Source organism: Lutra lutra, chromosome 12, assembly GCF_902655055.1.
Source record: "Lutra lutra chromosome 12, mLutLut1.2, whole genome shotgun sequence".
Taxonomy (NCBI): domain Eukaryota; kingdom Metazoa; phylum Chordata; class Mammalia; order Carnivora; family Mustelidae; genus Lutra; species Lutra lutra.
Genome location: NC_062289.1, coordinates 8,293,318 through 8,306,235, shown reverse-complemented (window position 1 = coordinate 8,306,235; position 12,918 = coordinate 8,293,318). Strand labels below are relative to the sequence as shown.

At 37.7% G+C, this 12,918-nt stretch overlaps 1 protein-coding gene across 5 annotated transcripts in view; it reads left to right on the top strand.

Annotated features, from left to right (window-relative positions):
* Nucleotides 1-12,918, top strand: part of DOK6 (docking protein 6) — a 369,400-nt gene that overhangs the window by 109,376 nt on the left and 247,106 nt on the right. For all 5 annotated transcript variants that reach the window (XM_047697267.1, XM_047697268.1, XM_047697266.1 and 2 more), the window contains exon 2: nucleotides 2,706-2,813. In XM_047697267.1, the coding sequence (XP_047553223.1) occupies nucleotides 2,706-2,813 (108 nt within the window). The remainder of the gene's footprint in view (nucleotides 1-2,705; nucleotides 2,814-12,918) is intronic.

The window sequence follows — 12,918 nt, the reverse complement described above, 5'->3', positions numbered from 1 at the left end:
TCATCAATGTATTTATTTTTATTTTTAAAAATTCTTATATGGTGTTATAATTGTTCTGACTGCGGAATATTTGGGTCTGAATATTCTGGATTTGAATTTTGTTAGAATTGTATGTCCTTAGCAAAAAAGTGTCCTTACATATGACTTTGTCATGTGTGGCAAAATGCACCTACTTTGTAAGTTAAAGGAGCCCAAGAAAGGAGCCGCCCATGTGGAGAGCCTGCCGTCCACTAGGATGTGGGCCCATCCTGTTGACTCTTCCTTCTGTCCAGTGAGGTACCCTTCTCCATGAGACATTAAGTAGTTTGTCTCAGGTTGCACAGCTAGTAACCGGCAAAGCCATGATGTAAACCCATCTGTTGGATTCCGAAATGCCGGGCAAGGTCATTGTGAGGACTTTATTGTCACCAGCTGACCTGAGAGCTGGACCTCACCCGTCCCCATCCTTGGAGGATACCTTCCACCCACCCTGCCTGTAGGCAGAGCCCTTTCAAGCCCACGGTCTTGGGAGAGCAATGTGTTGTTGAGATCATCTGGACTGAAAGTGACTGAACCCTGTTAAGGCTTCTCTATGGCATTTTAAGATTTGACAGGACGGGCAGAGTGGGGGCTGCTGAGCTGTGCTTGTCTTGTGGCCGCCCAAGACAAGTCTTGTATGGGAGTTCCCTTGCTCGTTAAACTTGCCACTCACCAGCCTGGGGTGGCCCGTCTCAGTCTTGGGTATCTCCTTGCCCTCTGTGTAAAGGGGCCAGTTTCAGACCTCACCCAGGGAACTCCCAAATTGGCAAACTAACACAAAGCTTTATTCATTTTCCACTGTACAAACTGCCTTTTCTTACATGTTTTCTTTTTCTATATTTATTACCTTAAATTTACTTAAAATATAAATACCTTTTTAAAGTTTAAAAGCAGAATCTATAATGCTAAATAAACCCGTGTAGAATTGAGTCAAAGCCAACCAAACCATAAGCTGATATTATATTATAATCAGTATTCACATGTTTTTTAAATAGTATTTTACTGTGGGGGTGGAGACCAATAAGGGGCCAAAAAGTAACATAATGAGCTAAACACAAGGGTGGAGGAAGGACACCAGCAGACCTGGAGCGGAGGTGTAATCTAACACCCTATTTCCAGGTGTGTGGTTAGGAATCCCATCACGGAGGAGGTGCATCTCTATCCAGGTAGAGAAGGAGAGACGCACAGACCTGACGCAGAGCTCAAGGTTATCCTTTAGAGGCTTTTCGAAGGTAATAGGAAAAGAGCTAAGAAAGGCAGCAAGTGTAAAGTGAAAGTGTGTGCGTTGTTACTCTGTTCGTAATGCTTTTATGAAAGGTCTCCTATGTAACGATTCTAAGAGTTCCTTTTCATATGGGAAGCACTGTCTTCTAGTGAGTAATGAACAATGAAATTATATTTTAGAAATTATATTATTGAAATTATAATTTCTATAAGAAATTATATTATCTGGCTAGTATTAGAAAAGAAAGAAAAAGAAGGAAGGGAGGGAGAGGGAGAGAAAGAGAGGAAAGAGGGGGAAGGAAGGAAAGAAGGAGATAGGAAAGAAGAAAGGGCAGGAAGGAAGGAAGGAGGAAAGAAAGAAAGAAAGAAAACAAGAGGAAAGGGGAGGAGGGGAGAAAGAGGAAGAGAGGGAAGGAAGAAACACAATATAGCAACTTTGCAGTTTTGTCTTCCCTCAGTGCATTTATTAATGGCTATAGAGAATGTAGACTGGCAAAACTGTGCTACATGTTAAAAATCTTAAATTGTGGCCAATTTGCATTTCTAAACCTCTCCAATGACTGAGATGAGACTCATTTTATTACTTTGCCTTAAATGTACTTGGGGAGGGAGGTTGACAGAGAGGCCAAGTTCAAAGTCTGATATTAATTGGTCCTATGAAACAGGGGCAGAGTCCAGGAATGATGGTGTGTGTGTGTGTGTGTGTGTGTGTGTGTGTGTGTAATTGGTGGTCCTGCTTTCTTACTGAAGAGATATGTGCTCAGACAGAGGTGTGTGCAAATCCTGACACTGTCACACTGTTTTTATCCTAAATTGGAGATAAACTACCCCATGTTGTAGGTATGAAGATCAAATGTGCATATAAATGTTTAGATGTAGTCTATATAAATAAGCATTCAACAAATGCTAGTTACTGTAAAGTATAAAAGGGTAAGGCAGATGTTTCTATTATAAAAGCACTTATCTTCCTGCTTTCTAAATTAACATATGAGCTTTGGGTCTTTTAAAGTAAATTAATCCTACAAGATAAGTTAATTTTTAGAAGTGGTGATTTTTGAAAGATAGAAAATTGAGCATTATGAAAATGCTTAATCTTACAAGTTATGACTGCATTATCATGGAAAACAGAGAATTGCCCTGTCACTGGCATGCTGAGATAAATATTTTATATGGTATCGATACCAGATGATTTAATTAGATTAAAGACCATTGAAGCCAGCACATTGAAAACCTCATAAGATAAAATCTTTGTACCAAAAAAAAGTCACTTTTATATTAAATATTGTGTTCTTAAAAGTTTGCTGTAATTTTAATGAATAACCTGGTTAGGACTCAAAAACTGTTCTCTCTCTAAATACATTTTTAAAAAATTTCTTTCCAGTGGATTAGTTGGATAAATAAATTCCTGGCATTACAAAACTCATGCAAAAAGATAGATAATCAAATCCTTCATCTGCTTTCAGATTTTCAGACGATGCTGGTTGGTTTTCAAGAAGGCTTCTAGTAAAGGACCCAGAAGGCTAGAAAAATTTCCGGATGAGAAGGCAGCGTATTTCAGAAACTTCCATAAGGTAAGCCACAGTGTTCGGAATCACTAGGGAATAAGCAGACCCTTGGCAACGACTCGTGGAGATATTTCTTTTGATCGATGAAATCCGCAGGGGCAAAACTACATGACCAGTATAAAATGTCCCTGTTTTGAGGAAATGCAAAAGTTATTTTTCTCCTTTATTTTAATCATCTGCTGTAAATGCCAGTGGTACCTCCGCAAAATGAAAGACTCATTTTTATTGCTACTTTGCGAAATGAGATGACTCATAATTCAACCACATCATTTCCCAACGTGCTGAGTAGACGATTTCCCTCTGTTCAGGTTAATTGTGCATTTGTTACTTTGAGTTAAACTGTGGGCAATATTTAGGAGATAAAACTTTGGAGGCTGGTGTTAGCTGTGCTAATGACTCTGCTAATGTGCACAGTAGTTGCTGTTTATAGCTTTAACAAGAAAGGATCATCCGATAGGCTGACATGTAGGAGGTAGCCATACCGTCTATGAATTTTGATTCATTCTCATGAATCAGTTTACTAAGGATGGAAAGTATGTAGGAAATACCCCAGAATGATGTTAAATATGCTGCCTAAAGTTGTCTTTGGTAATAATACCAAAATACAGTTAAGTATTTTATAATCACGTGGAGAATTCATGGTCAGAACTCAGAATTGTGAACTGGTAGGATGGTTTGTTGACCATGCCTCAGTGAGCTCAGTAAAGAATCTAATTCCTCACGGTTGGTAATACAGAGTAAGTTACCGTGAATAACATAATGATTTTATGGGGTTTATTTTATGTGATATGCATTTTATGTGTATTCCTCCTTTTATTAAAAACAGAGTGCTTCCTGGGGCGCCTGGGTGGCTCAGTGGGTTAAGCCTCTGCCTTTGGCTCAGGTCATGATCTCAGGGTGCTGGGATCGAGCCCCACATCGGGCTCTCTGCTCAGCAGGGAGCCTGCTTCCTCCTGTCTTTCTGCCTGCTACTCTGCCTACTTGTGATCTCTCTCTCTAATAAATAAATAAAATCTTAAAAAACAAAACAAAACAAAATAGAGTGCTTGCCTGGGGCTGGGGGGTGGGATCGATAACAGATACAGCACAGAGGATTTTGAGGTCAGTGAAACTATCCTTTATGACACCATCATGATGGATGTATGTCATCAGACATTTGTCCAGACTCCTAGAATGTATGACACCGAGAGTGAACCTTACTGTAAAATATGGACTTTGGGTGATTATGCTGTGTCAAAGTGGACTCATCAGCTGTAGCAAATGTCCCGCTCTGCTATGGGATGTGGGTGATGGGGGAAGCTGTGCATATGTGGAGGCTGACAGTGGAGGGAAATCTCTGTACCTTCTGCTCAGTAGGACTGTGGACTGAAAAGTGCTCTCCAAAATAAAGTTTATTTTAGAAAGTAGATTTTTCTACAATATTTCCTAACTAATTCTATCACACAAATATCTAGCAATCATTTCTGTTATATTCGGAGCTCTATTTGAGGGCTTAGCATTTGAATTTCTTTAGCTCTTTATGAGGTATTCTCTATATTAATATAGACTTACTCTCAGAGAATCCAAGTTCAAGTTCCTATCTAGCCACTTACTGGCTCATGGAAGTTTGATTTTCTCATGAGTACGTGTTATAGTACCTGTCTCTTCTGACGACTGTTTGAGATAGACTGTCAAAGACCAACCAGCTCAGTGGTGCCTACTGTAATTATATGAAAAAGTATAGGAAGTTCTAAAGGTTCACTGCTGTTTTGTATTATGGTTATGATCGTGGCAATATTTTTAAACCTGATTTGATGAAAAACTGCAAAGTGGTGAAATATTAGTCTGTGACTTTAGTTTTTGGGTAAAATTTTGGAAAAACTGAGCACACTGTTTACTCTGGATTCCTAGGCAGAACCCCTGCCCGCTGGTCAGGGGTGGATGCTGGCTGGAGGCTGGCCGGGCACTCATGACTCAGGCACAATCCTCAAGAAGGAAAAAGATCATCCTGACAAATAGATTGTTGAGAAAGACCAAGAATCTTAATCACTTTAGTGCGTGTGTGGTGAGAACATTTGAGATGGACTCTCTTATCAACTTTCAAGTAAATCACATAGTACCATGAACCACAGTTACCATCCCATACTTTAGATTTCCGGAACTTACTCATCTTACCCTCTAACCGGTGGTGATGGAGATGCTAACTAACCTTGTTTTAGTAATCATTTCAGAATGTATACATGTATCAAAAGATCACTTTGTATACCTTAAACTTACATAATGTTATATGCCAGTTATATCTCAGTCGTAGAGCTGGAATAAAAAACATCTTAACGTTGCACAGTGGGTAGGATTGTAGGCTCTGGAATCCAGCATCCGTCTTTAAGAGCCGTGTGTACTTGCATAGGCTGTTTAATTTCCATGTACTTAATTTGCCTCCTCTGGCAGATTAAGATCGTAATAATTTAACAGATTATGATGCAAAAAAGATTATTATAGGGGATGAAATAGTACTATAGGAATATAATGAGATTAAATATAACAAGCTCTTACTAATGAATTAAACTGTATAGCTAAGTACATAACTACTTACTTGGCATCTAGTAAATGGCAGTAAACATTAGCCGTTTTGAGTCCAGGCTAGGTGTGATGGTGACTTGGGTGAAGATGTTAGTGTTGGAGGGAGATGGATGCCTTCCGGATATGGTCGGTGAGCGCTGACAGAATGTACTTTGGGATTAGATGTGGGGTGTTAGTGAAAGGTAGGTAGGACTCATGGAGGTTCCTGCGTTTGGGTCTGAGCAACAGAGAAGAGGGTGGTGTAATCCATGAAGGAAGGAAGATGAGGAGAGCAAGTTTTGAGTAAAAAATCACAAGCCTTCACTGATTGGATATAGAAGAAATGGAAGAGGAAGGAGTAGGAGCCGCTGTGTTTTCCAGACCGGGTGATAGAGGGGTGGTCCTGCGGTTACAGAGACAGGGACCCGCTGTGGAGGGGCAGTTCTCCGTGGGAAAGAAGAAGGCATTCTTGGCACGTGAGATTAGCTTTCTTTACGGTACATTCAGATAGATGTTTTCATTCAACAGTTAGAACTGCAGCCAGACTTAAAGCAGATGCACAGGAGATCTACTGAATGGTGATGTGAAGGTGGGTGTATATTAATGCCTCTCTGAGAACTTGATCAGTGCAAAATAAAACGCTTTCCTCTAAAAGTCGTGGGATTTGGTACCAGCCTTACAGTGACATTCAGGGTGTTTTTGATAAACTAATTTCAATTCTAAGTTTATCAAGAGTTATAAATCAAATCAAAAAAGCTGACATTTGACTCAAAATGAGTCAATCCAAAAATGATAGAAAATTATTAAAAAATGGCACTTAAAAGGAAATGCAAGTGGAATAAATGCTAAAATACCAAACAGTAAAATTTATAGTAATTATTGAGACTGTTTAACCGGAAAAAGAAAAGAAGAGATGACAGAACATTAGAGGCTGTGTGTCTTCCTCGTCCCTGAGGCTGCCCGTCCCTATAAACATGCCACCCCAGAGGTCAGATGGCGTTAATTTGTCCCAACCCTAAAAACCAGCCATCGAGGCAAAATAGCAGTCACAAATGTTCGTGATATTTTATCCTGGTGTAGACTTTTGTTTCTGCAAAATCAAAGTGTGAACCATCACTTCCCATGCCTTCTTCCATGAATCCTTTTTTTGAGGAAAGCTGTAAGTTTCTCAGCTCTCTCTGACAGATGAGTAAAGGGAGATCTCTTTATGAAAAGGCTGACCTATTTAAAATCTCTTTTCCTTTGAGCAGTTCATGTTCAGTTCAAATCTTGGAACCCCAGAATTGGAAAAAAAAAATCATCTTCATTTTCAAGATAGCTTAAAATAGGCTAGTCTGGATTTCCCCAATTGTTCTATTTATTAATTATTAAGTATTTTAACTTGTGATTATTCGGTTGTCTTGATACATCCGAAAATGTGCTATAGAGCTCAATAGCAATAAATCAAAATAATCCATCAAATGAGTGAAATGTGTCCAGCCTTAGTGAGAGACTTATGAACAATAGCTAAGGACAGAATTATTTCTTTGCCAGCTTTAACTTTGTGCTGTGCTCTATCTGGAACATACATATTGTAAGGCTTATGAGTATTAATGGTCCCATTTAGACATTTGATATGTTTACTGTGAGAGAGATCTTGCTGCATAAATCAATTTTTATATGAAACGGCTATAAAATGGTATATACTTTTTTTTTTTTTTACCTCTTGGTAGAAAGAAATTTGAAATTCAAATCACTAGCTGCTGAAGGAAGTTATTAAAAATGCATTAGGGTTGAAAATGTAGCTGTATATAATTGTCATAACAGATATTCAAAACAAATTTATCCTCAATGAAAACTGAACCAGAGCAATTTACATAGAATCAGCTAATAAATTTTCCTTAATTTTCTAAGCAGATGAAAAAGAAACAGTTCATAGAAATTTTAATAAAATAAAAATGAGTGCTGTCTGTAGGGAGGAAAGTATAAATAAAATCCCTGAGAAGGGTGAATGAAGATGGAACGGTGTGAATTTCCTAGGATGAGGACTACATGAGCGAGAAAAGCAATGTCTGTATTGGGACCAATCTTCTTTCTAAATCCCCTGCAACCTGACATTGAAAACATCATTTTGTTCTATCCGTTTTACTCATTTTTGGAGTTGTCGGTATTTATCTTTATGTAAAGCAAACATCTGAGAAACTTGGGGAAAAGATGAAGACATCCTTATGAAAAACAGCCACCTGGAAATAGAGCATATCCGTAAAGCTAGGAGCAAAACCATAGGTTTGTGTATAAACAGCACATATGAACAGTGTATAATGTTGAACACTTTCATTTTGATTCCAGTGGCTCTCTACTTAGATGAGCACAAACTTGGTATGATGTGAAGAGTGTTCACAGGTTTGGTGTCTCTTAAAATGTCTGCTGGAAGGTCCCAGAGTGATAATCATTCACATTAGGGTATCATTCATTTTTTTGTTCGTTCATTCTTCATTCATTCATTTATTCATCTATCTGTAATAATCTTTTATCTTGAAGAGGTCTCAGGGTTTTGTTTTTGTTTTTGTTTTTGTTTTTGTTTTTTAATTTTTAGTATAAGCTCCTGTTAACACACACATTGGTTCCTAGGACAGTCACACGTCAACCCACAATCATTTATTTATTGTTTACGTCATAGTATCTGATCACATGCTAATGACTCAGAAAAGATTCAAAGAAATGGAATATGAAAAGTTGGTTTTTGTGTAGAATGAAAAGAAGGGGTAAAATGCTCACAACACACCCCTGTGTGGTGTCTCTGGCAGAGATGGGTGGGATGTGAGGACGGGCAGTTCTAAAGCCAGAGATGGGCGAGAGAGATCAGGCAATAAGACCCGCAAGTGGAGGGCATCAGCAAAGTTGTGATTGCAAGACAATTGGGAACTTCCTGAGTTAGACTTCATCTTTGTCATATTTGAATCAAGGTCCATTACAATTTTACAACAGCTACGATATCTCCAATAAGAATCACTCCTTGCAGTTTCAGGATGCCACAGAAAACAGATCACTCGGCAATCAGAATTTTTGTTGATAACCTATTGCTCCATAACAGATATCTGTTCAGTAAGAAATAGGCATCACACTCTTAGAAAACATCTGTAAGGCCAATCTGGGCTTGACTTAGAGTATATAGAAGTATAATTAATGTTAGAAAAATTATTGTCTTTATCTGACTTTTTGAAACTAATCCAATTGTGTGAGAAGCAATCATCCATAATGGTACTACATCAGAAAAAATGGTAATATGAGTTAAAAAATATCTTTCTCTCACTCTGCTATCTGTAAAATGCAAGTAATAGCATAGCTCACAAAGTGAGGGGATAAAATTTCACGTGAGGTACTACGTGGCCCATAAAACAACTATGGTTGTACAAGTCATTTCTGCCTCAGATTTTGCATCTATGAAACCAGGGAAATAACTCATACTAACTTTAGAACAATTTTGAGACCAATTTGCATGATAAAGTAACTTGTAATTTCAAGTATGTCATTTTATGTGGTAAATCAGATAGTAATTTGAGAAGGACTCTTCAATAGCACAACCCCATGATGACTATTTCCTTCATTTGTGAAGCATTTTGATATTTATTTAATGGATGTAGATCCAACGCTCTTTACTATTTCAGAATACCGTCAGTGCATTTGGGGTTTTAAAAATCTCTTTTCCCCAGCGTCTGGCTAATTGTGCAGTATCTGACAGATGCAACTGGAGACATGCTTATTGCATAATGTTCCTGAGGATAAATTGTTTTTCTGTCATTAATGGAAAATTACATTATTCCACAAATAATGAATGCATATTCATTTACAATATACAATTTGAAAAATATTTCCATGAGAATTTATTCTCTTAATACTTTTACCTTACCATAAATATCTATCTAGAAACTTTTCTTTTATAAATAGCAATGCTGTTTCATATTTAGTTAATTTATATAATATTTTAAAATATTAAAGCCTTTATACAGCTAATATTTCTACACAAAAACTGAGATAGAATTTGAATATGCCATCAACAATCCAAGATTAAAAATCAGTAGCAGCCACTAAATTGATTTTGATTAGAGAACAGTTTCTTAATTTAGGGAACTATGGGTTTTGAGATTCAGTGGAATCATCAGTTTTGATGATAACTGGTGCATTTGTTCTACTCAACTGTCATTGTCACACATAATGTGACCTCTGGCAGAAATGGTGGAATTAGGGAAATATAATTTTGTTTGTTTGTTTGTTTTGTTTTGTTCTGTTTTGGTTTAGAGCCAAAGAATGAGAAGGAGAGATCATGTTTGCTTAAAAATACAACTATTTTCTCCTACTTCTCCTTTTCCTCTCATCTATCTTTTAATCAAGTTAATCGTATTACAGATGCAGTGTACTAGAAAATTAAATTTTAGCCTGATTTGCAGTAGCCTGGAATTTTCCACTAATCCTTTCTATCCTTTCGTGAGAGGATTGTCTTGATGTAAGCTTGGAGCTACCATGATATTCTCCTGGTCTTAGAGCTAGGACAGCCAGCTCTGAAAGTGGTCCAAAAAGTCAACTTTTCTTTTATTCCTGTTCCATTTTGCAAATAAACCAATGTGGTTAGACCCATCATTATTACTGAAGGTTGCAGTTCCGTCACTAACAATAGTTATAGGACAGTTTTCATTTTCTGTTGTTGCGTAACAAATTACCACAATTTCAGGAGTTCGAAAAACGCATGTTTCTGAGCTCACTGCAGTATGGCTGGTTTCTCTGCTGGGGATTTCAAGGGCCCTGAAGTTAGTTGCACTGAGTTATCTCATGGCTCTAGAGAAGAGTCTGCTTCAAAGTTCCTGATGCAGTTGGTGATTTTAGTTCCCCAGAGCTGTGAGACTTGCTGGCTCCACGAAGGGGCCGCTCTCAGCATGGGAAGCTACCTGGAGTCCTTGACGTGCTCGGCTCTTTTCCTCTCCAGTACAGCACGGGCATCACACACTTTTTCCAGCTTTGACTCTCTGCCTTGTCTTCTGTGACCAGCTGGAGGAAAAAACCTTACTTTTAAAAAGTTCCCATGACTAGGTCAGGTATACCGAGAGTCGTCGTGTTGTGATCTAACTTCAGTGGTGTATCATTTAAATTTTCAGGGTTTTTTGTTTTGTTTTGTTTTAATTTCTGGGTTATTTTTTAATTTGGGAAGGAATTTTTTTAGGCTGGTGGAGTGAGACAGCCATTTTTCCCTCATGGTGTGTAGGAGGTCTGTCCATTAAAGACGTTGTATTTGAAGAGAAGCATGATGCGACGTGGACATTTCACGCATGGGGTTTCATTTAATTAACTGCTAATTCGACACCCATCTGTAATTCACTTCTTCCTTTCCCATCTCCACCCTAGAGATCACTTTTTTACACTTTGATCACTTTTTTACACTTCCTGCAGTTAGACAAGTACATTTCTGGCTATGAAATGTAAATTTAAGCCTGCCAGAAGGGATAGAAAGGATTTTGGGGTTCTGATAGGGCCAGCAATATCCCTTATTCCTTTTCCCTAAATGGAAAGCATGATGGTTGGAAATGCAACAGCCATTCTGCGCCCAGGAGGAGATGGGCATAAGAGAAATGTGAAGAGAAGGACAAATATTTGGGCTTGAGATGCTTCCTCTAATGTCATCAAACCACTGGACCAACACTAATAACTGCCTACTTCAGAGTTCTTAATGTGAAAAAAATAGGTCCTGCTTGTTCAAATCAGTGTCCAGCAAACCTTTATCTGTGAAGGGCCAGATAGCAAAAATTTTAGGCTTTACAGATCCTAAGGTCTCTGTTGCAATTCTTCAACTCTGCCCTTAATAGTACCTTAAATAACCAGAGACAATGTGTAAACAAATGGTTATAGTTTTATTCTGATAAGACTTTATTTACATAAATAGGTGATAGACCACATTTGGCCCAGAGGCCACTATAACATCCCCCAGATTTCAATCACCGTTAATTGGGTTCTTCTATTACTTGAAACTATATATTTTTTAAAATTTTCTTAAAAAAATAATAATGTTGGATATTATGTCTAGATGCTCTAAGTCTATAGAAAAATCTTAGCTATGTGATTAGTAGTTAGCTAATGGGTCACACCTAGAATAGGTCATAAGCTTAGGAAAGTAACCCTAATCTCCTTCAGCTTTTTTATATTCTTTGGAATGATGTATATTAATGATCATACCAATACTCTTTTCCACTCTGTGTCCGTTATTAGAGGAACATAATTAGGCCCATTAGTTATGTTAAGTGGTATCATATACCAAGCCACAGACAGCCAGGCTGAAGACTAATTCAGAGCACGGGTAAATTGTAATAGGCATGTAATTGTTAATAGTGGTTGACTCACTAGAATTTCACACATCATTCAGTTGACTTTTTTTTTTGTGGGGGTGGTGGGGAGGGTGTGTATCTTCTTCCTTCTCTCCCTCCCTCCTTTTCCTTTCTGTTCCAGGTATAGTTGGACTCAGTTGCAGATTGAGTTTGTTGTATTACTTGATGGCTGCAGTCATCATCCCTTTCTGTAATATTTGATCATTTATCTTATTCCCATCCTAAACCCTCTTTATTCCCCCTCCTCTGTAGATAATCATCATAAGTATGATGGGAAACTGTAGGATTCTTATAAATGTGTATAAATTCTTATAAATGTTGATTTCTTGAATATGTACTGCATTGTCAATTCCCTTAAGTACTGTTGTATTATAACTTTCCGTGTTTCTTATTTTTATTCGTGCTGCACTATGGCTTTTAAGACCCATCTGCATTTCTATGTGTCCATTTGCCGGTTGCTTCTGACTGCTACATGGTACCCTATAGTTTGCATCCATTATATTTTACTTTTCCATTTTCCTAGTGACAGAAACTAGATTGCTAGAACTTCGCATTATCTCAAACAGTACAGTAATTAAGATTTTTGTACTGTGTTTTTATGACCCAATGTGAGAAATTTTCTGGGATATATAAAAAGAATGAGATCGTTGTGTTAAGGATACATGAATACTTAAATATGTACTGCCAGATGACTTTCCAGAATACATCTCCATTCTTCACATGCACAGGGTGTGTGAGGGTTCTGTATTCTCACATTCTTATTGATACTTTCCATTATTTACTGACTTCTCCAAATCTTGTGTGTGTAAAGTGATAAGCAGTTGTGTTTTAACATGCATTTTCCTATGTCCAATTAATTGAAAAATTCTCCCTCTGTCTGTTTGCTTTCAGGGTTTATTCTTCCAGGAATTCCCCAGTCCTATCCTTTGTCCACTTTCCTACCAGAGTTCCTGCATTTTTCTTGCTGTTTTGTAATGTTTCTTTGTCTATTCTAAATATTAGATTGCTTTACTATTAGACATTGTAAATAATTTCTCACCTCTGTTATCGGTCTGTGACTTTATGGAGCCCTTCCATGAAACCAAGATTTGCAAATTTGGATGTTTTCAATTTGGGCTTCATTTGGTCCCTTCCTTAAGAAATCTTTTCATCACAAAGATATGTTATCCTCCATTTTATTCAGTTAGCATTATAGTTTTGCCTTCAATATTTTTGCCTTTCAT